The 27,299-nt window shown below is 22.7% G+C and overlaps 7 protein-coding genes across 11 annotated transcripts; 2 read left to right on the plus strand and 5 right to left on the minus strand.

The window, feature by feature from the left end:
- Nucleotides 1–4,433: 4,433 nt before the first annotated feature.
- On the minus strand, nucleotides 4,434–7,833 carry LOC122856883 (cdc42 homolog). 4 transcript variants are annotated; one of them, XM_044158767.1, is made up of 5 exons: nucleotides 7,775–7,833; nucleotides 6,382–6,630; nucleotides 6,195–6,304; nucleotides 5,678–5,875; nucleotides 4,434–5,611 (listed from the first exon to the last, which is right to left on the minus strand). In XM_044158767.1, exons 2-5 carry the CDS (start codon nucleotides 6,557–6,559, stop codon nucleotides 5,522–5,524), a joined length of 576 nt encoding a protein of 191 aa, XP_044014702.1. In that variant the 5' UTR covers nucleotides 6,560–6,630; nucleotides 7,775–7,833; the 3' UTR covers nucleotides 4,434–5,521. The 4 variants fall into 4 exon arrangements, with proteins under 4 accessions (XP_044014702.1, XP_044014701.1, XP_044014704.1 ...); XM_044158766.1 differs by having other exon boundaries at nucleotides 7,660–7,822; XM_044158769.1 differs by having other exon boundaries at nucleotides 7,705–7,801.
- Nucleotides 7,834–7,995: 162 nt separating this feature from the next.
- Nucleotides 7,996–9,583, plus strand: LOC122856855 (nuclear inhibitor of protein phosphatase 1). The gene is made up of 6 exons (XM_044158727.1): nucleotides 7,996–8,168; nucleotides 8,285–8,345; nucleotides 8,417–8,570; nucleotides 8,643–8,860; nucleotides 8,926–9,129; nucleotides 9,197–9,583. The coding sequence occupies exons 1-6, from the start codon at nucleotides 8,140–8,142 to the stop codon at nucleotides 9,554–9,556; spliced, it is 1,026 nt and encodes a 341-aa protein (XP_044014662.1). The 5' UTR covers nucleotides 7,996–8,139; the 3' UTR covers nucleotides 9,557–9,583.
- A 71-nt stretch (nucleotides 9,584–9,654) lies between these two features.
- Nucleotides 9,655–12,920, minus strand: LOC122856819 (serine/threonine-protein kinase grp). 2 transcript variants are annotated; one of them, XM_044158680.1, is made up of 6 exons: nucleotides 12,628–12,901; nucleotides 12,224–12,308; nucleotides 12,110–12,130; nucleotides 11,803–12,035; nucleotides 11,035–11,559; nucleotides 9,708–10,474 (listed from the first exon to the last, which is right to left on the minus strand). In XM_044158680.1, the coding sequence occupies exons 4-6, from the start codon at nucleotides 11,990–11,992 to the stop codon at nucleotides 9,867–9,869; spliced, it is 1,323 nt and encodes a 440-aa protein (XP_044014615.1). In that variant the 5' UTR covers nucleotides 11,993–12,035; nucleotides 12,110–12,130; nucleotides 12,224–12,308; nucleotides 12,628–12,901; the 3' UTR covers nucleotides 9,708–9,866. The 2 variants fall into 2 exon arrangements, with proteins under 2 accessions (XP_044014614.1, XP_044014615.1); XM_044158679.1 differs by lacking the exon at nucleotides 12,110–12,130 and having other exon boundaries at nucleotides 9,655–10,474; nucleotides 12,628–12,920.
- A 225-nt stretch (nucleotides 12,921–13,145) lies between these two features.
- LOC122856879 (RNA-binding protein 7) lies at nucleotides 13,146–14,286 on the plus strand. The gene is made up of 2 exons (XM_044158763.1): nucleotides 13,146–13,327; nucleotides 13,553–14,286. Exons 1-2 carry the CDS (start codon nucleotides 13,244–13,246, stop codon nucleotides 14,126–14,128), a joined length of 660 nt encoding a protein of 219 aa, XP_044014698.1. The 5' UTR covers nucleotides 13,146–13,243; the 3' UTR covers nucleotides 14,129–14,286.
- A 41-nt stretch (nucleotides 14,287–14,327) lies between these two features.
- On the minus strand, nucleotides 14,328–16,633 carry LOC122856785 (glucose dehydrogenase [FAD, quinone]-like). The gene is made up of 6 exons (XM_044158625.1): nucleotides 16,362–16,633; nucleotides 15,409–16,293; nucleotides 15,192–15,352; nucleotides 14,899–15,076; nucleotides 14,613–14,817; nucleotides 14,328–14,519 (listed from the first exon to the last, which is right to left on the minus strand). The coding sequence occupies exons 1-6, from the start codon at nucleotides 16,513–16,515 to the stop codon at nucleotides 14,342–14,344; spliced, it is 1,761 nt and encodes a 586-aa protein (XP_044014560.1). The 5' UTR covers nucleotides 16,516–16,633; the 3' UTR covers nucleotides 14,328–14,341.
- A 4,968-nt stretch (nucleotides 16,634–21,601) lies between these two features.
- LOC122856196 (neprilysin-1-like) lies at nucleotides 21,602–24,129 on the minus strand. Its single transcript, XM_044157890.1, has 5 exons — nucleotides 23,840–24,129; nucleotides 23,693–23,758; nucleotides 22,274–23,593; nucleotides 21,957–22,186; nucleotides 21,602–21,880 (listed from the first exon to the last, which is right to left on the minus strand). Exons 1-5 carry the CDS (start codon nucleotides 23,907–23,909, stop codon nucleotides 21,602–21,604), a joined length of 1,965 nt encoding a protein of 654 aa, XP_044013825.1. The 5' UTR covers nucleotides 23,910–24,129.
- Nucleotides 24,130–24,501: 372 nt separating this feature from the next.
- Nucleotides 24,502–25,674, minus strand: LOC122856894 (40S ribosomal protein S25). The gene is made up of 3 exons (XM_044158783.1): nucleotides 25,575–25,674; nucleotides 24,939–25,031; nucleotides 24,502–24,848 (listed from the first exon to the last, which is right to left on the minus strand). Exons 1-3 carry the CDS (start codon nucleotides 25,575–25,577, stop codon nucleotides 24,585–24,587), a joined length of 360 nt encoding a protein of 119 aa, XP_044014718.1. The 5' UTR covers nucleotides 25,578–25,674; the 3' UTR covers nucleotides 24,502–24,584.
- Between the last annotated feature and the right edge of the window lie 1,625 nt (nucleotides 25,675–27,299).

Consider the following 27,299-nt stretch of genomic DNA (forward strand, 5'->3'; position numbering starts at 1 on the left):
AAAAACAAAGAAATAGAAATTAGTAAAGTTCGAAAATGAATCATAAAAATAGATGAATTAGTTTTTCGATTAGTTATTAATTGATGGAGACAGTTAAATTATTGAAACATAAAATTTTGAATGACAAATTATTATAAATATTTCTCTTGATATTAAATAATAAATCGAAAAAAAAAATATATGAAAAACAATGTTTATGTAATTACCTTAAGTGTGAAAAATATGATTAATTATAAATTATAAATCATCCATCCCTTAGTTTCAAAAATAATTTGTTTATTTAATTTTAATTTTTATAATTTTTATTTTTAAATTTAAATAATATTATTATCATTTTTTCCAACTGTTTTTGGTAATGATAAAGAAAAATTTATAAAACAGTATTTGGGACCCTTTGTAGTGCTTTTAATAGATTAAAATTGTACTTCAAAATATATTCAAGTCCAAATGATAAATAAACATTACTTAAACAAAAAAAAAATTATTGAAAAAGTTTAAATTTAAAAATGAAGAATTTAAATAGAAAAAAAAATGAATGAATGAATTTATTTGTTGAACAACATTCAAAAGAAATGAAAAAAAACAATTTTACAACTAAAAAAAAGAATGAATGAATAAATGGAATTATTTGTTGAAGAGAAAAAATAATAACAATTTTACAATTGGAATATAAATAAATGAATAAATAAATAAAGAAGTTATTGTAAATGATAATTGTATTGATGTTCGAACAAGGTCACACTCAAGAAATTATTTAAAAGTGTTACAAGTACGAAAATAATTATCAAAGAGAGAGTCAATAGAACAAGTTTTTCCTGATATTTGTCTACTAAATTTCAAGTGAGTTTTTAAAAATAATATTAAACAACAAAGAAAATAAAAAAAAAAATAATAATTTCTCGTATTGAGAAATTAAACGGTCTACAATTTCTAATAGAAAAAAAATGAAATTAAAAGATAAATGTGCTTGATAAAATCATAAAATCATCTTCCAAAATAAAATCCAGTACTTATTAAATTTAAAAAAATAGAATTTTATTGAATTTTTTTAAAATAGAGGATAGATTTTTCCAAAAAACATTCACAACAGTATTAATGAAAAATAAATAGCTGATATTATATTAAAAATAATATTAATTTATTGATAAAAATTAATAATTATTGATTGATTTTTAAATAATTTAGAAATTAATTTACAAATATTTATATAGATTTTTAAGTATTCATGATAATATCTGTGGTCCAGTGAGAAAAATTGACAAAATATTTAATTGAATTGAAAGAAAAAAATATTAAATAATTGTCAATTTAAATATTTAATGAACTCTGAGTGTGAATTGATAAATAAATAAATAAAATAGATTTATCAGAAACTGCCATACGTTGGGTCATAACTTTTATATTTGTCTGTAGTTTTAAAAAAGAAAACAAAATAATAAATAACGAAATAAAAAACGCCAAAAATAATTGGATATTAATATTTTATTTCCATTAACATTATGTGAAAAAAAAATAGATATAAATAATTTTATTTAGATGATTTTTAATGTCATTTTAAAAATTCATATTTATTAATTCAGACAGTCAAGATTTAATTAACTCATTCACAAAAAAAGCAGGAAAAAAAAAACGTTCGAAATAAAAAAATAAATTAAACTGTTTTTGTCTTTTTAGAACAGTTATTATATAAATAAAAAAATTTAATTGTAGTGAAAAATAAAACATAAATTGGGTAGAAAATTTGACGTATTTTATGGTAGTTATAAATTTGAAAAAGAAAAAAAATATTTATATCTAAAAAAAGCAGCTGGCAATTTATAAAATGTTAATTTAAATTGAATGAAAAATATAAGAAATATAAATTTAAAAAATATGAAAAGAGGCCAAATAAAATTTTAAAAACAAATAAAAAAATGTATTAATTTAAAGTGAGATAAATTGTAAATATCCACTTGATTGTTAAATCGACTAGATATTAGTATGTAAATAATAATAAAAGAAAAAGCTTTACTCAAAAATTATGTCTATTTTTTTAATATCCTATCCTATTATAAAAGAAGAATCCTATCCTATTATAAAAAAGACAAGCATTGGTTTATTATGTTAAGTTAGTATTTAAAAAATTCAATGATACCTCCTTTAGTTCCTGATTAATAATAAATAAAATCTTTAAAAATTACTTCTTCGATTTTTTGTTTTCCTAATTTTTTTTCTAATATTTAAGAATACCTCCTTGCTCATTCTATGTTCCTAATACAAATCTATGATTTTTCCACAAATTTTGTAAAATAATAAATAAAAAAAAATTTTTGAGTATCAGGAACATAGAATGAGCAAAGAGGTATTTGATATTTTTGAAAATACCTCCTCACTCATTCTATGTTCCTGATACAAATCTATGATTTTTCCACAAATTTTTTAAAATAATAAATAAAAAAAAATTTTTGAGTATCAGGAACATAGAATGAGCAAAGAGGTATTTGATATTTTTGAAAATACCTCCTCACTCATTCTATGTTCCTGATACTCAGAAATTTTTTTTTCCACAAATATTTTGAAATTTTATAGTAAAAAAAATTTTCGAGTATCAGGAACATAGAATGAGCGAAGAGGTATTTCATATTTTCGAAAATACCTCCTTGCTTATTCTATGTTCCTGATACTCGAAAAATTTTTTTCCACAATTTTTTTGAAATTTTATAGAAAAAAAAATTTTCGAGTATCAGGAACATAGAATAAGCAAGGAGGTATTTTCAAAAAAAATTTTTTTTTTTTAAATTTCAAAAAATTTGTGAAAAAATTTTTCGAGTATCAGGAACATAGAATGACCAAAGAGGTATTCGATATTTTCAAAAAAATCAGCGCCATCTGTTGTATTTTTTTGGAACTATAGGGTAAAAACATTGAAATATTATAGATAGAAGAGGGCTGTTTTATCAGGGTTATAGAACAGGAAAAGAGGTATTTTTTAGGTCACACTACGAAGCGCCATCTATTGTATTTTCTTGGAACTATAGGGTAAAAACATTAAAATATCATAGATAGAAGAAGGGTGTTTTATCAGGAGTATAGAACAGGAAAAGAGGTATTTTTTGAGTTAACAAGTTCAGCACCATCTATTGTTTTTTTCAGGAACTATAGGGGTAAAACATTTAAATTTAATAGAAAAAAATAAAGTGTTGTATCAGGGTTGTAGAACAGAAAAAGAGGTATTTTTTAAGTTAACAAGTTCAGCGCCATCTATTGTTTTTCTTAGGAACTATAGGGTAAGAACATTTAAATTTAATGGAAAAAAAATAAAGTGTTGTATCAGGGTTGTAGAACAGGAAAAGAGGTATTTTTTGAGTTAACAAGTTCAGCGCCATCTATTGTTTTTCTTAGGAACTATAGGGTAAAAACATGTAAATTTAATGGGAAAAAATAAAATGTTGTATCAGGGTTGTAGAACAGGAAAAGAGGTATTTTTTGAGTTAACAAGTTCAGCGCCATCTATTGTTTTTCTTAGGAACCATAGGGTAAAAACATGTAAATTTAATAGAAAAAAATAAAGTGTTGTATCAGGGTTGTATAACATCAGCGCCATCTATTGTTTTTCTTAGGAACCATAGGGTAAAAACATGTAAATTTAATAGAAAAAAATAAAGTGTTGTATCAGGGTTGTATAACAGGAAAAGAGGTATTTGGTTTTTTTTAAATTTACCTCCTCAGTTTTTTATTTTCCTGATACTTTGAAAAAAAAAATTTCAATTTGTATCAGGAACATAGAATGACCAAAGAGGTATTTGGTTTTTTTCTAAATTTACCTCCTCAATTTTTTATTTGCCTGATACTTTATTTAAAAAAAAAAATTAATTTGTATTAGGAACATAGAATGACCGAAGAGGTATTTGGTTTTTTTAAATTTACCTCCTCAGTTTTTTATTTTCCTGATACTTTGAAAAAAAAAAAATTTCAATTTGTATCAGGAACATAGAATGACCAAAGAGGTATTTGGTTTTTTCTAAATTTACCTCCTCAATTTTTTATTTGCCTGATACTTTTTTTAAAAAAAAAAAATTAATTTGTATTAGGAACATAGAATGACCGAAGAGGTATTCGATGTTTTTGAAAATTTACCTTCTCAATTTAACGTTCGTCAGATACTGCTTGAAAAAAAAAAAAAATTCTATCTGTATTAGGAATATAGAACAGGCAAAGAGGTATTCAATGAGTTATGAAAAATAAAAAAATTAATTGATAAAAACTTCAATTATGATGAATAAAATTGTTACAATAACGATACATAAGAATATATACAATTACGCGCAGGATGCACGGGGTCACTATTGTATTAAAATAAAAATAAAATTAATTTAACAGGTAAGGAAAATGTACTAAATTCACTGTTTTTTGTTGGTTTTAATTTTTTTTTTAATGACCAATTTATTAAAAAATTCACATTAGTAACTTATCATTAGAAATGCCTTATTCATTTATTTAAATATTTTTGAATTTTACCAGAGGTTTTTATTTTATAAAACCCAGTAAATGTTTTTTGTTTTTTAACTTTTTCATTTGCTTCTCAAACTTTCTTACTCTATTATTTATCTTTCATCTCATCATCTCTTTTTTATTTTCACATTCTTTGTTGTTGTTTTTATATCTCAATTATAATGATTTTTCCCACGTTTATTTTTTCTTTTTTTTTTTTTATGCAATTTTTTTATATAAAGTATTAAATATTTATTCAATTCATTGTGTTGGAATATAAATTTGTGTAATTGCAGATTAGTGTTTAAGTAAAAACATCATTTATTGTTTAAAAAATTTAATTAAAAAAAAAATAATAATGATTTTTAAAAAAACACATTTTAAATTTCAACTGCAAAATAATTTTCTTCTTTTTTTTTTCTTTTCTTTTATTTATATTTAAAAAATTTTCTTGCATTATTTTGTTTTATTTATTTAAATCAATTGATAAAGATATATATTTGAAAAAAAAAAATCCAAATGACTCAAGATAATTATTTTCAAAAACAAAATATATATATAACTTTTCTTTTTTTTTTATAAATAAAAGAAGATACGAGAACGAGTTTAGCATAATGTGCTGATAGATATGGCACACAATTAATTGAAATTAATCGTTCTAATAATCTCCAAATTAATTATCAAGAAAAAAAAACAAAAAAAAGAAGAAAAAAAAACCTCTAAAAATATAGTTTTAAAAAATAATAATTAAGACTATTTTTTCGTTTGTCTTTATTTTATTTTTTTTTTTTCGATATTTTAGAGTTTTTAATATCAAAAAATTATTTTTAGAAATATTTCGCGGTAGAAATTACGTGTAATTAATTTCTCAAAACTCGTTAATTATTTTTTTTTTGTTTTTTTTTTTTTTATTGTGCCTGGTAATACACAAATTATTTATTTGTAATTTTTTTTTCCTTTTTTTTTTCTTTTTTTGTTAATAATAATTTTAAAAGGGTTTTTTTTTTTTTTGTAACAGGTATGAAAATTTACCCTTTTTCGTCCAGTTTTTCTACAATAAAATGCACTTTCTTCTTTTTGGAAGTTCTGGTGGCTCAAGTGCTGCCAAAATTGCTTCATCAAAAACATTTTTTAGTCCTTTCTGAAATAATTAATTTGTCATTAGTAAAAATTATCGAAATTTTTATATTTTTATATATTAATTTACCTGTGTTAAAGCACTGCATTCAACATATTTAACTGCTTTTAATTCTTTTGCAAGTTTTTCACCTTGATCAATTGTTATTGGTTTTTGTTTATTTTTAGCTAACTTTTCAATTGTTGCTGCATCGTCTCGTAAATCAATTTGTGTACCAACAAGTAAAAATGGAGTTTTTTGACAATGATGAGTTATTTCTGGTACCCACTAGTAACAAAAAAAATTATCATTAACTCGTAACATATTTCCTTGACAATTGACACTTTAAAAACAATACAATCACACAGCAAGTTATTTTATTTAAAACAAATTATCAATTGAAATTTAAATAAACGACTTGAAAGGTTTAAAAGTATTCTCGTAATTAATGCATAACTAATTTTAATTTATCATTAAAATATTAATAACAATCGAAATTTCAATCAAGAATGTTAGCTTCAATAGATATTATAAATATTAAATAATAAAAATGTATAATAGTAATTGTAATAATTAAATTTAATAATAGAAATAAAATAATATTTACTTTTTCTTTGACATTTTCAAATGAGGACGGTGAAACCACTGAAAAACAGACTAAAAATACATCTGTCTGTGGATAACTCAATGGTCTGAGTCTGTCATAATCCTCCTGACCTGTAAAATAAATAAATATTATTAAAAATATATAATATTAAAATAAATATAAATAATTAAATTTTTAATAAACATACCAGCTGTATCAAATAATCCTAGGGTGTATGGTTCACCACCAATCATAACAGTCACAGCATAATTATCAAATACAGTTGGTACATATTCAGATGGAAATTTATTTGTTGTGTATGATATCAATAGGCATGTTTTACCCACGGCACCATCACCAACAACAACACACTTTATCGTCTGCATATTTGTTGGCTAATTGCCTGTGTATTTATTTATTTATTTATATTTTTAATATTTATTATTTCAATTATAATCTGTTGGCAGAAAAATAAAATATATTTATTAATTATTTAACAAAAACTTTGGAGTATTTAATTGTTGTTTATAATAATACAGGTCTTATTTTTATTCTTCTAAAAAGACTTGTTACTTAAATTTATTTTTATTTAGTAATAATATTAACACAGTCAACAAATAATTTTATATTTATGTTTCTAAAGTGTCAAAATAAAACAACAACATAAATTTTAACAATACATTATTTAAACAATAATTAGAAAAACAATAAATGACATTTGTAAATACAAAATAATATTGTTGATGTTGTTGTTGTTGTTTTTGTTCAATGTAATGTAAAAGAAAATTTGACTCGATAAAATATAAAATTGATGATGATTAATTTGAAGATTAAGATAAAGAAAAAAAAAAAATTAAAATATCGTGATTTGAATATTTATCCAGAAGGAAATATCACGATGCGACTAAAGTGCGTTACTAAAAAAACACAAGCAGAGAGAGCCTTCTACAAGAATGAATCATTGGTCGATCTTTGCACTACATAAACCCTCCCATGTTAAATAAAAAAAAAAAAATGCGACATAAAAAATCAACGATATATTGTTGATAAAAAAAAAATTGATTAAATAAAAAATGACAAAAAAAATGTATTATTATAAAATTGAGTAAATATTTAAGCATCACATATGTATACACAAATAAAAAGTCCAATTGTTTTCAAAAAAGAGAGAAGCCATTTTGACACTGAACACAATTTTAATGCTGCACGACTTTTACCTGTCTTGATTTTCATTAATTTTCCATATTATTTTATACATCTAGCTAATTAAATACACACTTTAAAATGACTAAATATTATTAATACTATAATACATTAAATATAATAAATAATTATTTGTAAAAAAAGAGAAAATATTGTGTAGTTTTTCTGACATTGCAGAGACGTCGGCCAGATGAAGGGAGAGAGAAAAAAAAAAAAAAAAAAAGAGCAAAAAGAAAAATGGAAATTAAATGAGTTGTTTGCCACGTATATCACAATTAATCACCTTTATTTTTGTTTATGAATATTGATTATTGATTGTTGTTATTACCAGATGTTATTGTAAAATTTAAATATTATATTTTGTTATTAATACTGGTTGACAAAAAAAAAAAACTCACGAAGCAACTGGGCGTCGACAACACCACACTACGCTGTCACATAAAACGTTTCAATTATCACTGATTTTATAAATTTAACAAGAAGCCAAACTCGAAATACAATATAATTTAACCCTTACTGACATCTGTATTTTTTTGATTAAAAAATTATCATTGATAAGACGTTACACCTTGTGCCATCTATCAATAAAAAACATCAAATTTTCCATCAACTCTTAACCCCAAAAAAAAACAGTATAAACAATAAAAAATTTACGATTAATTTTTTGTATTGTTATTGTATTAATTGTTGATTAATAATTGTTAATAAAATTTTCTCTTAATGCCTTAATTGAGAGTGTAAGGAGTATTTGTTTATCAAAAACATGGCAAATCATTATGAGGTTCCAAATTGGTTGGTCATGAATTTTTGTTATTTGACGTTTATAATTTTGTCAAACAAAAAGAAAAATATTATTATTTTAATCTCCAATGAATTATCATCAAGATAATTATAAATTTAATTTTCAGGGCAGGAAAACCTCCAGTGGGATTTCATTTGGATGTCCTCAAGGACGATAAGCTCATCCAGGTAAAAAAAATGTCTATAGCATGTTGTTACTCTAAAGAAATAAACAATAACTTGATCCAAATTAATTTTAGAAATTAATGGTTGATGAAAAAAGATGTTATTTGTTTGGAAGAAATCAACAAATGAATGATTTTTGTATTGATCATGCATCATGCTCAAGAGTTCATGCTGCATTGGTTTATCACAAACATCTTAATCGAGCATTTTTAGTTGATCTTGGAAGTAGTAAGTTATTATAAAGCTATTAAACAAAAATAATAAAAATATTAATAATGTATTTATAATTATTTGAATAAGCACATGGTACATTTATTGGTAACATGAGACTAGAAGGTAATAAACCAACTCAATTACCAATTGATAGTACATTTCATTTTGGTGCATCAACAAGATATTATGTTATTCGTGAAAGGCCACAAACTGGTACAAGAACAATAATGGAAGAAATGGAAAAATCAGATGACATTGATGCTGGTGGTCTTCTTGGTTTACCTGAAACAGAAACTGAACTTGATGTATGTTTATTATAAAATAGTTTGCAAAAATAATGATATGTATTTAATGATAATTTTATTTACAGAATTTAACTGAATTTAATACAGCACATAATCGTCGTATATCAATGTTGGGAATAACAGATGATGATGTACATAAAACAAATCGTAAAAGAAAAAAAAGAGGTATAACATTTAATGAAGATGAAGAAGTTATTAATCCAGAAGATGTTGATCCATCAGTTGGAAGATTTCGTAATTTAATACAAACAACTGTTGTACCAAGCAAGGTAAATAATTGTTTATTAAATATATATTTATTTTATAATGCTTTAATTAATTAATTTATTTATACAGCGTATGAGATTAGAGGGTGGATTAATAACAATAACTGAAGATCCACATATGCATTTAAAACATATGCAACCAACATCAACAGCTCATCTTTATCATGATATACCACCAGAACAATATACACAATCAACAATGCAAAATCCATTTTCAACAGCATTAACATCATTAACATCACGTTTAGGTATTGCATTACCAAATCCAGCACCAGAAGTTGAAATGACACCAGCTGAAATGCAAATTGAAATACCACAAATACCAGATATACAAATAACAAATGAGCCACATTCACTTGAACCAAAAAAGAAAAAATATGCTAAAGAAGCATGGCCAGGAAAAAAACCACTTCCAACATTATTAGTTTAAATATATTAATATCTAAATAACAATTGAAAAAGCTTATAAATTAATTAATATTATTAATATTAATGTAAATAAATTTGAAAAAAAAAAACAAATGATTATTTGAAATAAAATTTTTAATAAACATAAATTTTCTTTTTATTTTATTCTTTTGTTCATATAAAAATATATAGTAAAGCTCTTAAATAAATCATTAATACATTGATAAGATATTCTATTGTTAATCTTGTCATTTGTTTTTTGTACAATAGAAAAAAAAAATAAATAATTTGTTTATAAGCTAATTTAAATATATATTACAATAATAAATTTTTCAAGGTAATGTATTTGTTGCAATAGCAATTGGCCATGATACTGGTCCTTTCATGATAATATCATCAAGTTTATCTTTAATTTTTACAAATCTACGTTTAAATTCAAGACCACAACCTTTTGATAATCTAAAATCAACTAATATTTTACCATCCATTTCAACCATTATTGCTTTAAATATTAATTGCATATTTCTACGATCAACAGTTGTTACTGTAACAATACCATTTTCACTAATACGACAATCATAATTTTTTGTATCAAGACTATTAACAAGTCTTTTAGCTGTTTCATCACAATTTGTTTTAACAAAAAATCTTGTCATACGTTTAACTAAACGTTGGAATGGTGTACTACCATTTTGACTTGAATTTTGACTCGAATTTTGTGTTGCTTGTAATGGTTGTGTTGATAATAGCAAATCACCAATTGCTGCTGGTTGTGAAAATGAAAAACCACCACGATTTTCAATATCAATATGTATTGATGATGTATTTTGTTGTTTTGTATATTCTGGTTGTGATAAACAATTTCTACCAAAATTATCTTCATCAATACGTGGTGATTTTGATGATGGACTATCAACTGTATCATGATCACTTTGTCCATCTGTTAATTAAATAAAATATATAAATTTAAATGACAATCAAATAAATTATTGTTTTGATAATCTTTGCTTTTATAAAATGCTGATGATATTGATTATGCCTTGTTGGCTTTGATGCCTAGCTTTATGAATTATCAAAATCATCATACAGCTAGAGCACCAAAGACAACAAAACAAATATATATTGTTATTATTAAAAATGCCATGTATATATTATTTATTTTTATAAATTAAATTAAATTAAATTGATGATTTAGCTCAAATTTTCTTTGCTTTGGTTATCTAGCTTTATGAAATTTCAATTTAATCATAGAGCTGTAATACCAAAGAAAAGACAAGAGCTTGTTTTTGTACAAATACCTGTAAATAATTAGTTAAATAATTTATTCAATTTGATGATTTTAATAATTTTAAAGTAAGGTATCAAAATTCTTTGAGGTTTTTAAAATATCTCAGAGTCATTTGGTACCTGACTACAAAATTATTATCTATAAAAATTTATTTTACCAATTAATTATAAAATATATATTACAAGTAAATAAAAAAAAAATTAGATAATTACCATTATAAAGATTTTTTTGGAACCAACGATGATTTTTAATATCTTCAATTTTAAATCTTGATGATGGTGAATGTACTAGAATATTTTTAACAAAACTAAATGCAGCTTTATCAAGTTTTTTCCATGGTGTATAATCCATGTATTTTCCTTCTAGCCAAGCAGCATATTCTTCACAAGGTGGACCAGCACGATCCCAAGGTAGTTCACCAGCCATAAGTGTTACAAGAATAATTCCACATGACCATATATCAGCTGGTTCAGCATAATATGCTCTTGTTAATACCTCTGGTGCAACATATGGCAATGAACCACAACGTTTTTCTAAACGACGTTCTTTACCATTCATTCGAAATACTGTTGCCATACCAAAATCTGATACTTTTAAATTATCATGTGAATCAAGTAATAAATTTTCAGGCTTTAAATCTCTATGTGCAACACCTTTTTGATGAAGATATTCAACAGCTGATATTAACTGTTTAAAATATTTTTGTGCTTCCCAAAGTGGCATACCAATATCAGGTTCTAAAAAAAAAAAAAAAAAAATATTTACATTAATTATATTTTAAAATATATTTTATCAATTTAAAATAATAAAGAAATAAATTTTAAAATATTTATCTATTGTTTATTTTATTTTGAATTTAAATATGTTGTTTATGTCTTTGAAATTTATTTTCTTTTGTTATTAAATTTGACGAGTTTAAATTACTATCTCATGTTTATTTTGAATAAAAATTAAAAGAAAAAAGATAATAAATAATTTACCAATTCTATCAAATAGTTCACCACCAGATGCATATTCTAAAAATATATACTCCATGTTTGCTTGACTACGTTGACCATAATATCGTATGATGTTTGGATGAGACATCATTCTGTGAACAGTTGCTTCTTTATTGGAGCCATTATTTGATTGACGTGCATCTGGATGTTTTACAAGGTCAATCATTTTCATGGCAACTTCATCACCACTTGCTTTGTTTATCACCAATTTAACTCTGAAACATAATTTACAATTTAAATAACAGCTTGTTTTTCCATAAAATTATCAATATTTTCTTTTAAATTGTACCATCTGTTTATCCTCGACATACTTGTAATTAAATTTTTAAATTATTAATTAAAAATTAGTCCATAATTATTAAACATTAGCTGATAATATTTTATTTTTTTTATTTCAACTTACTCTCCATATGCACCTTCTCCAAGAGTAGGCCCGAAAATCCAGCCTTCAACAAACTCCACCATTGTACTTGATCTCTAATTTATTTCTGCAAAAAAAAATAAAAAGAAAAACATTAAATAAATAATAAACATCACAAAATTTACAAAATAAAAATATAAAATTTTATATTTATAAACAATATGTTGATTATTTATTCAACAATGTATTTAATAAAATTTTTCAGTGAAAAATTATCGAATAATCTCGAATGATTTTTCACCGACAGACAAAGGAATTTCATTGTGATTATTTGTATGAAAATGAATATTATATAATCATGTATTTACATGATTTAAAAAACAATAAAATTCAATATTATTAATATGTATTTTAATTATTTTTATAATTGATTATAAGCAACTTACCTCGTGATAATAAAAATTGATAAATCTTCAAGACATTGAAACACGTGGCTGAGGTTATCTTGCCGAAAAAAAAATGTTTAATAAATATATCTATTTTTGGTGTTTGAGCAAAATATATTTAAATAAATATTAATTAACTGATATATAAAAATTTGTAATTAATTAATTATTATATTTATAATTTTTTGGCTTTTTAATATGCCTCGTGGTAATGTCTATCACGATAAACAGCATATTATATTTAGGCGGTATCCGGCCACACACAAAAGCGGTGATGATCGATCCGACAATGAACAAAAAAAAAAAAAAACCAACCGGCAACAATATATCCGAAAAAAAAATGCTTGTTTTTCATTGGTTATTTAAACTCCATCTTTAAAAATATTGCGCGCAAATAAAATGGTGAATTTTCAATCAACGAACGGATATTAATTACGGAAATAATCAAAACGCCATATTGTTATCGTTACATAAAAATAAACACACACAACACAAACAAAAAAAAGAGAAAAAAAAAAAATAAATAACAATCTGTCTCTCCTCTCTCCAGTTTAATTATTATTTTTTTTTATAATTTTTTTTCTTTTTTTTATAATTATTTATAACAAAATTAATCATGGACGAAGATTCACGAACAATTTATTGTGGTAATTTGAGCAGCAAATGTACTGAAGAAATTCTGTATGAATTATTTATGCAGGTGAGTTTTCAATGTTTACAAACAATCAAGAAAAAAATCAACAAAAATATAAAATTTATAGCATTATTGATAAATAAATATTAATGTATTTGTTGATTATTTATTTAGGATAATATTTCGATTAATAGCTGTTATTTTATGATGAAATTTCGATTGAATGAAAAATTCTAACCTCAAAATATTTGTTTACTTGATGATTAATAAAAATGTATGTTAATATTTCAGGCAGGTCCATTGGAAAAAGTAAATATTCCAAAAGATCGTGATGGTAATATTAAAACATTTGGCTTCATAACATTTAAACATAAAAAATCAGTTCCATATGCTGTTGAATTATTTGAGGGTACAAATTTATATAATCGTCAAATGTCAATAAAACCAAGACAAACTGAGCAAAATCAAGTATCACATCCATTTATGAATATGCAACAAAATATGAATGATTTATTAAAATATGGTAATCAAATATTGATGGGTTATCCAATGCAAAATTATGGAGTAACAAATATGAATATGATACCACCATTTTACATGCCAGCTAATGTTACTGGTTATCCACCAAGTCAAGTTGGTCATTATTCACATGGTAAATTGTTAAATAATGATAGACAATCATCAAGAAGTCATCCTTATAATAATCGTGAACGTGAAAGACATCGTGATAGAGATTCACATCGTGATCGTCATCATGAACGTGATCATGACCGTCATCATCATCATCAATCATCACACAGAGACAACAGAGACAATAGAAATCATCGTCCAGTTAATCATCACAAAAGTGGACGTAGTTATCGGTGAATTTTTTATAAATTTTCATTTGTTTTATCCTAAAAATATTGTAAATAACAAAAAAAAAAAATATTGCAATTTTTCTTTTTGTACAAATAATAGATATCTAAATTCTTTTTTCTTTTGGAAATTTATAAAAATAAATTATAAATAAAATTTTCTAATAATAAAAATAATTGACGAATAATTTTTCAAATTAGAGAATAATTTTTTCTTTTTTATTTAAATGAAAAAAATATAATTTATAAAATCATTTATATGACATTTTGATTTAGTATAACCGAGTAAAATTGATGATGCTTTGTTGGCAAGCATCATAACAGCTGCATTAATATTTCCACTTGGTAAAATTGGTAATACAGATGCATCAATGACGTACAAATTATCTGTACCATAAACTCTAAGTACAAAACAAAATAAATAAATATATATAAGCAATAAATAATAAATTCATTTTGAAATAAAATTAAGTGTCTTAAATGATTTTAAATACCTGAAATTATCATCAACAACAGATCCAATACCACAAGTTCCAACTGGATGATAAGAAGTCAATGTCATATGTCGTATATAACATTCCCAATAATTATCATCACCATATATAAATCTTTCACATCCAGGAAATTTTTTTTTATTCATTTTCGCACCAATTAATTTCATTGATTTTGTCTCAACCAGCTTTTCAATAAATTTAATTCCTAAAATTACATAACAAATTGGATTTAAATTGTTTTTTTATCATTGATTTAATAATTCAATTTAATTAATTCAATTTATACCTGATATCAATGTTGTAACATCGTCTTTATGTGATAAATAATTTGGATCAATTATAGGATCATCAAGTGGATTTGATGATTTTAATTTAACAAAACCACTACTTTTTGGATGTAATAAAACAGGAGCAATTGTAACAGCTGTTTTATGTGTTAATTCAGAATAATATTTATCAAAAACCTTTAGAAAAAATATGAGCTTTATATAATTTGTAGCTTTAATATGGCATCATAACTACTTGGCAAGTCAAGTATCAACAAAAAATAAATAACAAAAGTTAAAATATATATTTAACCTTATCAGAAAGTCCTATGATTTTTTTAAAATATATTCCATTATCTTGAGATATACCTGATGGTAAAACCATCAATTGAATATCTGGTCGTTGATCAAAACTAGCACTTGAATTAATTTTTAACATTGCAGAAATTTCCATACCAGATGAGGTCCAAGGACCTGAATAAAAACAATAATTTAAATGACAAATTCATCAATTAATAAAGTATATTTACCTTTGCCAAATATAAAATATTTAATTGCTGATAATGGTTTTAATAATTCAGTAATACCAAATGATAAATTTGATGTTATTGTTATTAAATCAAGTCCAGTTAATATATGATCAATTAAATTTTTACCAACTGGTAAATTTTTAATAACATTAATATTAAGCTTTTCAAGATCATCTGCTGGACCAATACCAGATAACATAAGTAATTTTGGTGTACCAATTGTACCAGCAGATAATATAACACCATATTTTGACATAATTTTAAGTTTTTTACCCCATTTCATTACTAATACACCATCAGCTTTGGGTTTATTCGTTTTTAAATTAAATATAATTTTTTCAACATGTGAATGCATCATTATATCAAGCTTCATATTATATTTATCATTTAAAAGTTTATCTGTACTCCAACGACTTCCATTGATCATTGTAAATTTTACTTTTTCGAAATAATCTAAATTTGTATTGTTAATTTCGTTGATTTTCATGTCTGATAGAGCATTGTAAACAGCATGACATAGTTCAGTACAATGAATTAAATTTTTTTCAATATATTTATCATCAATAAGATGATTTTTATAATCAGGAAACCAGCCATGATAATCCTGAGGATGTCCTTCCATGTATACCATGTTATTTAATCTACTAGAACCACCTAATATTTTACCTCTTGGCCAGGAACTTTGATTATTGATAAGAGCTTTACATGAATGATTTTGTGATACTGTTTTGTATTTCCAGTCGTATGATGATTTTTGAAATATTGGTAATAATGCTGGAATATCAGCAAATGCTGGTGGTGGTCCACCAGCTTCAATAAGCAACACTTTAAAACCACCATTTGATAGCTTTGATGATAGAATTGATCCAGCACTACCAGCACCAACTTTAATTTAAAAAAAACAATTGTACAATTAGCTATTTTATTTAGTTTTGATTGTCAATTATATTTACCAATTATGTAGTCATAAATTTTTAATTCATTTATGTCATTTAAACTCCAATCAATAAATCCGTTAATTAAATTTGATAATTCAATGAATTTTGTTAATAACAATATAATTATTGAAAATATAATAAATGAACAAGTTTTAATAAACAAATCCATGATATTGACATTATTTTTTTATTATTTTTAAAATTTTTTTTCTTCTTGACAAGAGTTTGTTATTGTTTTGAGAGGGAAAAAAAATATAAATACAAAATACAATTATTTTTGTTGTTATTATTATTACTATAAAAAAGTTTTTTATTTATTTTTTTATAATGTGAATTAGACAGTAGTGTCATCTGTTGAATAATTTTTTTTTTATGTAAATATATAATTTACACTTTTTTTTTACATTTTATTGATTTATTTTAAAAATTTAAAATGAAGATTATTTGAAAATTATTATTAAATAAAATTAATTTTAATTGAAATTCATTGAAAATGATAAATATATTATTTACGTATTTTTTACCAGATAGTATACTTTTTCGTATATTATTTAATTAATTAATTTTAAATTTATTTATTTATTTTTAATATAACTATATATTTTTAAAATATATTTAAAATATATTTATTATTTAATTTTTTTTATTATTATTGAAATTTATTAAAATGTATTTATTAAATAATATTAATTGAAATTAATTGTAAGTGATAAATATAATATTTACGTATTTTTTACCATACAGTACATTTTTTTATTGGATTCATTTTGGATCCAATTGGACATTGAAAATCATTCGAAAATTCTTGGATATTCGATAATGGACCAATTACTCGAAATTTATTAGGTGTATGTACGTCAAGAAGGTCACGTTTTAAATTCTCCTTTGTAGTTTTTTGACACCAGAAACTTGCATAACTTATCCAAAATAATTGTTTTGAATTGTAGGATAAACCAGGAAGTGTTTCACTATTATTTAATGATTCCAATTTTTTAATATATCCTCGATATGCTGCTTTTAATCCGCTATTGTCTGCAATATTCTCACCTAAAGTCAATATTCCATTTACCTAAAAAAAGTAAATATAGATTAATAAAAACATATATAAAAATTAATTTTATCAATTAAAAATATTATCATAATTACATTTTCATTTATTTCTGGCACTGTATAATTCCCATATTGTTCAGCCATTCTCTTGGCTAGATCCTTAAAATTTTGTAATGAATCATTTCTCCACCAATTATTTTTAATACCATTTGCATCATACAAAATTCCTGTATTATCAAAAGCATGCCCTATTTCATGACCGATAGTGAATCCAATTGAACCGTAATTTATGGAGTTTAAATTTTTTTTAAAGTAAACGTTTTGATAAACTGGTGGAATAACTAGAATGAAAAAAATAAAAATAAAAAAACAATAAAATTTTCATTAAGATTTGTAAATTATATGAGTGATATATCAATAATATAATATTACCTAGAATATTTTTTGTCGGATTATTAAATGCATTGTAGTCAAGTATAGACCTTCCCCAAAAAGTCCAGAAACTTTCATTATTCAGTGTTAATAAATATTGTTGATTAAATATATCTATTCGAATATTATGATCTACGTAATTATCACCATCAAAAAATTTTAAACGTCTATAAAATTCATCAATTATTGAATTATTTAAAAACTCTTTTGGATATTCTATAAAATATTTTAAGGATTCAAGTTTTTCAATAGCTTTTTTTTTTGTCATATCATCAACCCAGTTTGAATTAATAATTATGTCTGAATATTGTTTTTTAATATCCAAAATTATTTGTAAAATATCATCTCTCATACTGTTATCACGATGATTTTTGGAATATATTGCTCCCATTGCAATTGGAAGTTTTTTAATCGTATCCCTAACACAATCATCGGAATCTGCTAGTTTGAATATCGCAAAGTTCTTTAGAAAATGCTTCCAGGTAATGTAATTTGATTGAATATATTTTTCAGTTGAATTTAATAAATATTTTAAATTATTTAAGTATATAATATCTTTAATAATAATTTTTGTTGTTGTTTTGTTAACTGGACTGCCACGAAGATAATTAATATATCTTTCCCAATCAAAATAATTATATTCATTATTTAATTCATCAAGTGTCATTTCTACATCTTCAATGGTACCATTTGACCGTTCATTTTCTGGCAGAAGTGTCATATTAAACATATCAGTCTCAAATTTTAAAATTTCATTAATCATTTTAACTATTGTAATATTTGACGATGCATCTGTATAAAAGGAAGCTGAAAGATTTGTCATCTTGTCGTAATAATTTTTGACATCACTGTTATTTAAACCTTGATTAAGTTGATCCCTTGTCAATTTATATGGAAATGGATAAATTTTGATTGACGAATAATCATTAATATCCAATGTAAATTGAAAAAAATAATTTATCCATTCTTTTGTTTTACCAATTCTGAATATTGTTCCATTGAAATTAAATTCACTTTCATTCCATTGATCTTCTCTGAGAATAGGCCAATATTCATCAAAAGAATTTATATCTGTTTCAGTATTAATTAATAAACACTGTTGATAAAATTTTTTAGCAAGCTTTAAGTATTCTGGATCATTAGCTGAACTACTTTGCTCAAGTATCTTTTGCAGTTCTCTTAGTGTTTCAATATATAGTTTGGTTATTATATCATATTTATTATCATTAGAATTTAAATAACCTCCACATGCAAATTGGTAAAAATCATCACAAGGATTAACACTTTGATCCATTCTACGCAAAAGTTGAGAAGCTGCAACATTAAAAAAAAAAAGCCATTAATAACAATTTAATTTTAAACGGCTTATCTGTATTACAGTAACAAAGCAAAGGCCAAGTGTTTGTGACTTGTGTTTTTTTTTTATGAGGGTGTCCATGAGCATAAACCCCCGGTATTACGATTCCACAAATATTATTAATTAGTTTATCATATATGTATAATTGCTTATAATAATAAAAATATATATATATTATTTTTTTTACCTATACATGCCTGTGTTGTGCAAGGAACAGAATCATCAGTTTTTAATGATGGTTGTCGAAAAGCTGTTATACAAACAAAAAAAAAAAAAACCAAAATTAAATTTGTATGCAGAATTTATTTGCCGTTAATTTATCATTTGAGAAAATGTAAATAATAAATTATTCTCAAGTCAAAAATATATAATTAAAAATATTATTTATATAATAATAATATTTTTTTTTCATACTAAACAATAATAAAAAAAAAATAATAATAACAATAAAAATCATTGAAGAGTTTTACAGTGATATTTTTGATATTAAATTTTTTTAATATCAAAAAATATAATGTATACGTACAAACGAAAAAGAAATACTTTTGACAATTAACATTAAAAATAAATTATATCATCATTGTATAAAAAAGTATAAATAATTGCTTACCAATAAAAAATAAAAATCCAATTAATATAATCACTGACAAAGTTTCTAGTTTTGAAATCGGCCAAGTGGTCCCAGTCTGACGATCCATTTTTTTTTTTTCAACAATACAGTCTACTCGTTGAAAGTTTTAGTTTTCTAATGGATTTTAGGATATTATACATCTCAATTTATACTAAAAATCTTATCAGTTAACAAATGACTCATACACTGATGACGTTGAAAAACTTAAAAATATATTTTTTGGTCCTATCATTATATTATTGACGTATAGGTAATTTTATCAGACAGGTGACTCAAAAAAAAAACCAAAAAATGTTGTTAATATAGTGTCAAAACTATGGTCATATTATTATTTTCAGAATTAGTATAATTGTTATCATAGAAATTATTATCATGAAAGTTTTTTAATAGATTTTAGAATATTTTACACCCTAATCTATACTCAAAATCTTATCAATTAATAATATGACTTATACACTAATGACGTACGACAAACGATTGAGTCAGCCAGCACACTATTATCTTTTGTTGAAAAACTTAAAAATATATTTTTTAGTCTTATCATTATATTATTAACGTAGGTAAATTAATCAGACAGGTGACTTACAAAAAAAAAAAACAAATAATGTCATTAAGAGTGTCAAAACTATCGTCATATTATTATTTTTAGAATTAGTATAATTGTTATCATGTAACTTAAAGAATAAAAAATATAACAATTGAAATTTTTCATGATAATAATTGCAACGAATTAAAACTCGCTAATTTTTTTTTTTCAAATTAAATTCATTTCGCTTTGAAAAATAATATTTGATTTAAATTGAGAAGTAATAAATATATGGGTGAAATATATATGCAATAATTTAGTTTCAAGATAAGAAACATAATTATCAATTTTGATAAATTCATTTTATTTTTTTATCGAAAAATATTTGTCATAAAAAAATGAGACAAATCCAGCGCGGAGATATTATAGTCATGGGCATTGAAAATATTATTCATTTGTTTTATTAATATAAAATAAATATATATATTCAATAAATTCCTTCAATATGAACCATTATAAATTTTTTAATAAAAAATAATTTTAGAAAAATTAAATTTCAATAACAAGAACAAGGCTATAATCTTGGATGATTTTTTATTATTTATTTTTTCATTATCAGTAAATAATGCAATTTGAAAGAATAAAAAAAACCCTCATATACATATACACTTTCTAAGTAATTTTATTATAATAAAAAGAGATTTTAACAATCTGGCTGGGTATAATATTTTTTTATCGGAAAATTAATAATGAAATATTAAATTTAGATAATTTTAAATGATAAAATATAATATTATTTCTTCAATTAAAATTCTGTAAAAAATAAAAAGTTTAAAGAGACAATATTCAACAGCTGTTTTAAATGAAAAATAAAACATGGAAAATATATGGAAATAATAAATAGAAAATAATTTATTCAATTAATTAATTTTGAATTTATTTATTTATTTTTAATATAACTATATATTTATTATTTAATTTTTTTATTATTACTGAAATTTATTAAAATGTATTTATTAAATAATATTTTATACGAGATTATTTTAAGATTATTATTAAATAATATTAATTGAAATTAATTATAACTTATTAATTAATTAATTTTGAATTTATTTATTTATTTTTAATATAACTATATATTTTTAAAATATATTTATTATTTAATTTTTTTATTATTATTGAAATTTATTAAAATGTATTTATTAAATAATATTAATTGAAATTAATTATAAGTGATAAATATAATATCTACGTATTTTTTACCATACAGTACATTTTTTAATTGGATTCATTTTGGATCCAATTGGACATTTAAAATCATCCGAAAATGCTAGCATATTTGATAATGCATCAATTACTCGAGATTTATCATATGAATTTTTGTCACACCATACATTTGCATAACTTATCCAAAATAATTGTGTTGAATTATAGGATAAATTAGAAATTTCTTTATCACCATTTAATGATTTTAATTTTTTTGTGTATGCAAAATAAGCAGATTTTAATCCACCAATTTCAGCAATTTTATTAATAATCTAAAATGAACAAAAATTAAAATCAAAATCAATATACAAATATTAATTTTTCAATAATATTCAATTCAATTTTTACCTGATAATATTGGTCATTGACAAAGCACTTAGTACGGTTATTTAAATTTTCAATTGAATTCAATGTCAACCACTTTTCATTGAAATTATTATTCTCATCGAATTTTATTCCTATTGTATCAATACTGCGTGTAAGTCCATGGCCTATCACATATCCAAGAGCTCCATAATTCATGTAATCTGGTTTTTCATTGTGAATAAAATCATCATCAAAATACGTAAATGGAATCACTAAATAAAAAAAAAAGAAAATACACAAAAATACAAATTAAATTTTTTAAATAATTAAAATTAAAATAATAAATAAAAATATATTACCTAGTGTATTAAAATTATAAGAAAATGTTGCAGATTTTTGAATCAATTGTTTTCCCAATATAGCCCAAATAGTATCATTACTCAATGTCAATAAAAATTTACGATAAAATAAATCAATTTTTGCCATTTTATCAAAAAAACTTTCTTCATTATAAATATCTAAACCATCATAAAATTTATCAATAATTGAATTGCTCAAAAATTCATCACTATAACCAATTAAAAATTTACACGATTCAATTTTTTTTTCAAGTTTAATCTTTGTTTCATTATCAATCCAAGGAGTGTACTCAATAATTTGATGATATTGTTTTTTAATATTTGATATCATATTAAAAATATTCATCCTGACACTTGGGTCAATATAATTTTCAACCCAAATAGCCACAGTTGCTATTGAAAGATACTCAAAAACAACTTGAGTACATGCTTTCTCTTTAACAAAATCATAATTTTCTAAATAGCTGTACAAATGTTTGAGCATAACATAATTAGCTTGAGTTTTTTTATCATATAAATTTAATAAAGTTTTTAATTTCTTCATATAACTGAAATTATTGATGACTATTTTTATTGATGGGTCAACTGGTGTACCACGAAGATAAGTAATATATTCTTCCCAATTAAAAAATGAATAATCATTTGTCAAGTTGTTGAGTGTCATTTCAACTTGATCAATTGTAGGATTGAATTTTTGTTCTTTTGATAGTGTCGTACGACCAAGTGCAATTTCGAAATTAATTACTTTATCAATATCATTTGTAACGATTGAATTATTAACACCCAATCTGTTTATTTTTTTTATAGTTTTTTCCTTAAAAGATTGAATGTTTGTGTTATTTGGACCTTCAATAAAATCATCTAATGTGAAATACAATGAATATATTGGTTTTATGTGAATTGATGAGAAATTAAAATTATCAATTTCAAATTCGAAAAAATAATTATTCCATTGTGTTGTATTACCAACTTTAAATATTGTTTTATTAAAATTAAATTCACTCTCATTCCATTGATTTTGTTTGAGCACTGGCCAGCCTCCAGATGGTTCCATTGAATTTAAAATTTCTGTATAACGATTAGTTATATTTACCAGTGAATCATTACATGATTTATATAAATCTTTAGCAATTTTTAAATATTTAAAATCATTTAATGTTTCATTTTGTTCAATTATTTTTTTGGTTTTCTCAACAAATTTTCTTTCTTTTTTATCGAAATAATTTTTTTTAGATGAATTACTAAATTTTCCACATGAAAATTTATAAAAATCGTCACAAGGATTTATACTTGGATCCATGTTATTTAATAATCCAGCAACTACGTTTAATAATAAATAAAAATAAAATATAATTATAAAATAATAATTATTTAAAAGTTATTTTTTAAAGTTAATAATAATTTTTATATTTTTCTTACTGGCTTGTTGGCAAATTGGTGTATTACAAGTATCAAAAATATTATTTTTAATTGAATCATCATATGCTAAAAAATTTAAAAGATATAATCAAAATTATTGATAAAAAAAATATATAAATGAATTTAAAATATTATAAATTACATTACCTGATGAAATTACCAATTTATTCAATAAAAAAACAAGTAAAATTAATAAAATTAGATACTTCTTCATCATAATTTAATTTTCAAAATTACACGTCAGCAAAAATATAAAGTTGTCAGCTAAACTTGAAAATAATGTTGTTTGTGACTTCTTTAACCAAGTGTATCAGCATTCCAACTTTTAAAATACAAATAAAATTAGTAATAAATTTTTATTGAACACGAACACGGAAAAATAAATATACCGTTTTAAAAAAATTCCTAAATGTATACATTTGTAATGTAAAGAATAATAATAATATGTGATAAGAAAAATTCATTTAGCAATAAAATCCAGTATGATAAATAAATATGCTTTAAAAAAAAAAAAAAAAGAACCTTGAAACCTTGAAAAAATTATCATCAAATAACATCAACTATAAACAGGTGAATTAATTAAGAAATTCAAAATTTAAATTAAAACTAATTGCCTCATCTTTAAACAGCCTTCTCTTGGTTCCATTGAGAATAAAATTTTTATATAAAAATGAATCATCTTTTTTATTGTATCATCACATTAAATAATGCAACAGCTAAATTTAATAATAAATTAAAAATAAATAATACTTATAATTAAGTAAAAAAAATTGGGAAATAAAAAAATCAAATTTATATAAAATAATAAGTCAGTTTTTTCTGTTTTATTTATATTAAAAAGCTGACTCAAACCACAAGAAGAGGTGTGAAGAAAGCCTTATTCAATATTTATTTATGCAGCTGGATCATCACCTTTGGTTGTACGGGTGTAGATAAGTTGGGCAGAATGTTGTACAACTTGTTTAATGAGTCCTTTATGTTGGAGCTCAATAAGGGCACGTCTAGCAAGTGATCCACGGATCTTCAAACGTTCACTTACAATTGATGGAGTGATCAATTTGTATTGTGGTACTTCTTTGACAAGTTTATCATATGTGCCTTTATCAAAAAGAACGGCATTGTTAAGCTTATCACGTGTTTTTCCTTTGGACCACTTCTGCAATAGTAAAATACAAAAATAATTAGAGTAACACATTTACTTAATAGTGCATATTTTTAATTATCATTTTGACAGATTTAAACAAACCTTCTTCTTGGCCTTGCCACCGGATCCTCCTTCCTTTTTCTTTTGTGTTTTTTGGGGCTGCTTTGATGAGCCCTTTGTATCCTTCTTAGGCGGCTGTAACATTAATTAAAATTTCCAATTAATCATCACATAAAATGGCTAAAATTTAACAACTATTTTTTATATTTTTAAATTATCAGACTCATTAAATCAGATTTAACCACCATGGAGATGGTCTGGATATAAGATTTACATCATTTTTTTTTTTTATTAATTTACTATTTGAGGTTAATTATTAAAAAAAATTATTTAACAATTCAAGTCTTAATTATTTTCAACTGACTATGTTAAATAAATTATTAAAAAATATTATTTACTAATTATGATTTAATTTAACAACAACAATAAAAATATATCCTCAAGTTAATTTTAATTATTTATTTAAATAGTCAAACATGTGCTTGTGCTCTGTAAAACTTAATCAATTTTTTATAACTTCACTTTTGTATTTAAAAAACAATTGATAAAAATACCTCACTGTAATATATTATTGTTGATAAACAAACACTTGATTTTGTTATTAATTAATTTAGATTAATTAGCAACTATTATTATTTTTTTTAAATAATATACTAAACGTATAAAAAAAACACTTACCATGATTGCGGTATGATGCAGTAAGAGACATAACCTTGTCAAGAAATTTTGTAATTAGACAAGGAACATCTCTGCGCAGCCGCAAAATGGCGATGTTTTTAGAGATCTGAGCGTACTCTGGTGATTTATTTTCAATGTAAATATAAACATTAAAAAAAAAAAATATTTACAATAATTAAAAGGATTATTAACAATTAATGTTATATAGGTTTATAATTTCATTATGCTATTGTTATGAATTCGCTGTTGATTATTTTATCAAATGAATAATTTATTTGTTGTTAAAAATAAATATAGGTTCTTTGTTTAAAAAATAAAAAACATATTACTATTATTAATGATTGTTTATTAATTAATTATAAATAAATTGTACTTGATAATTAAAATTTACATGAAAATTTTAATTATTTTAAATGTAATGATTGATAATCATTATCACGTTTTATATTTATTTTTTGATTAATTCATATCACTTTTGTCAATACTTTTATGATATTTAATGATACAAATAATAATAAACATAAAAAATATAAAAAATAATTAAAATTAATAATATATATATTCATCTTTTTCTTTTTTAATTGAAAAAAAAATTCATAGAAAAAGAATAAAAATAAAAAAAAAAATACATGATATTGTAAAATAATGATAAATTATAGTGTCATATATACAGACAAAAAAAAAGAAAACAAACTAGCAATAATTGTCGACATAAAGTTCAAATAAAAATAGTAAAATAAATTATTCATTCTTTCTAATATAATTTTATAAATAAAAGATTTTTTTTTTTTTTTAAAGACACTTGTTGATATTTGTTGAATTATTTTTATTTTAATAATCACTTATTATTTTTTTCTTTCTAATTCGACGAAGTCTATTAGCTAAATTTGCTCCAATTTTTTTTTCTGTTAAGGTATCATTACTATCATTATTAATATTATTTTTTTCATCATTAATAATACTCTTTACATCATTAACAATTTTACCATTATTGTCATTATTATTAACATGTTTTTTTTCATCATTAATAATATTTTTTACATCATTAACAATTTTATCATTATTGACATCATTATTAACATGATTTTTTTTATCATTTTCATTATTATCAATTTTATTTGTTTGATCAATAGTTTTGTCTTTACTAAAATGATATTTTCTAATTTTACGAAATTTTTTTAATTTAATTTTATCATCATTTACTGATTTCGATTTTATATCATCATTTAAATCTACTGGTTTGATTTTTACATCATCATTTAAATTTTCTGATTTAATTTTAATATTATTATCTTTATCAATGCTATTGTTATTGTAAAAATTATCAGCAACAGACATGATTATTTTTTTTTGTGAAATTGTTGAATTTTTAGGTATCAATCTAACATCATATGAATATTTTTCATGACATTTATTGCATTCATTAATTTTATCAATTGATTTTCCACAATTTGGACAGTTAATTGTTTCATAATTATTATTGTATAATGTATTTTCAATATATTCAATATTATCTTCATAAGTATCAACGACATAATTTATATTTAATAATTTATCATTAACAAAATATATTTTTGTTTTATTTGTATATGGAATTTCAGTGTATTTAAGTAGATCACTTATTGTTGTACAATTACCAATTAATTCAAATTGTATTAATTTTTGTTTACCATTTTTCATATTAACAAGCATTTTAATTATTTTATCATCAACATCATTTTGTAC

The sequence above is a fragment of the Aphidius gifuensis genome, linkage group LG5, assembly GCF_014905175.1.
Source record: "Aphidius gifuensis isolate YNYX2018 linkage group LG5, ASM1490517v1, whole genome shotgun sequence".
NCBI lineage: Eukaryota > Metazoa > Arthropoda > Insecta > Hymenoptera > Braconidae > Aphidius > Aphidius gifuensis.

What these genes read in the sequence shown, in the direction of transcription:
- LOC122856855 (XM_044158727.1), top strand. Translation starts at nt 8,140, where the DNA reads ATGGCAAATCATTATGAGGTTCCAAATTG. An exon ending in AGGACGATAAGCTCATCCAG is followed by an intron (nt 8,346 to 8,416) that starts GTAAAAAAAATG and finishes AATTAATTTTAG; the next exon opens with AAATTAATGGTTGATGAAAA. An exon ending in CAACTGTTGTACCAAGCAAG is followed by an intron (nt 9,130 to 9,196) that starts GTAAATAATTGT and finishes TTATTTATACAG; the next exon opens with CGTATGAGATTAGAGGGTGG.
- LOC122856894 (XM_044158783.1), bottom strand. An exon ending in GTGGCAAGGCCAAGAAGAAG is followed by an intron (nt 24,849 to 24,938) that starts GTTTGTTTAAAT and finishes TTACTATTGCAG; the next exon opens with AAGTGGTCCAAAGGAAAAAC.
- LOC122856196 (XM_044157890.1), bottom strand. Translation starts at nt 23,909, where the DNA reads ATGATGAAGAAGTATCTAATTTTATTAATTTTACTTGTTTTTTTATTG. An exon ending in ACCAATTTGCCAACAAGCCA is followed by an intron (nt 23,594 to 23,692) that starts GTAAGAAAAATA and finishes TATTAAACGTAG; the next exon opens with TTGCTGGATTATTAAATAAC. An exon ending in TCAATGACCAATATTATCAG is followed by an intron (nt 21,881 to 21,956) that starts GTAAAAATTGAA and finishes TGTTCATTTTAG; the next exon opens with ATTATTAATAAAATTGCTGA.
- LOC122856819 (XM_044158679.1), bottom strand. Translation starts at nt 12,285, where the DNA reads ATGGTGGAGTTTGTTGAAGGCTGGATTTTCGGGCCTACTCTTGGAGAA. An exon ending in TGAACTATTTGATAGAATTG is followed by an intron (nt 11,560 to 11,802) that starts GTAAATTATTTA and finishes TTTTTTTTTTAG; the next exon opens with AACCTGATATTGGTATGCCA. An exon ending in CCAAAAAAATCTTTATAATG is followed by an intron (nt 10,475 to 11,034) that starts GTAATTATCTAA and finishes TTTAATTAACAG; the next exon opens with ATGGACAAAGTGATCATGAT.
- LOC122856785 (XM_044158625.1), bottom strand. Translation starts at nt 16,515, where the DNA reads ATGGATTTGTTTATTAAAACTTGTTCATTTATTATATTTTCAATAATT. An exon ending in TGTTACAACATTGATATCAG is followed by an intron (nt 14,818 to 14,898) that starts GTATAAATTGAA and finishes ATGTAATTTTAG; the next exon opens with GAATTAAATTTATTGAAAAG. An exon ending in GTTGTTGATGATAATTTCAG is followed by an intron (nt 14,520 to 14,612) that starts GTATTTAAAATC and finishes TTTTGTACTTAG; the next exon opens with AGTTTATGGTACAGATAATT.
- LOC122856883 (XM_044158767.1), bottom strand. Translation starts at nt 6,559, where the DNA reads ATGCAGACGATAAAGTGTGTTGTTGTTGGTGATGGTGCCGTGGGTAAA. An exon ending in AGGATTATTTGATACAGCTG is followed by an intron (nt 6,305 to 6,381) that starts GTATGTTTATTA and finishes TTTATTTTACAG; the next exon opens with GTCAGGAGGATTATGACAGA. An exon ending in AATGCAGTGCTTTAACACAG is followed by an intron (nt 5,612 to 5,677) that starts GTAAATTAATAT and finishes TAATTATTTCAG; the next exon opens with AAAGGACTAAAAAATGTTTT.
- LOC122856879 (XM_044158763.1), top strand. Translation starts at nt 13,244, where the DNA reads ATGGACGAAGATTCACGAACAATTTATTGTGGTAATTTGAGCAGCAAA. An exon ending in TGTATGAATTATTTATGCAG is followed by an intron (nt 13,328 to 13,552) that starts GTGAGTTTTCAA and finishes TTAATATTTCAG; the next exon opens with GCAGGTCCATTGGAAAAAGT.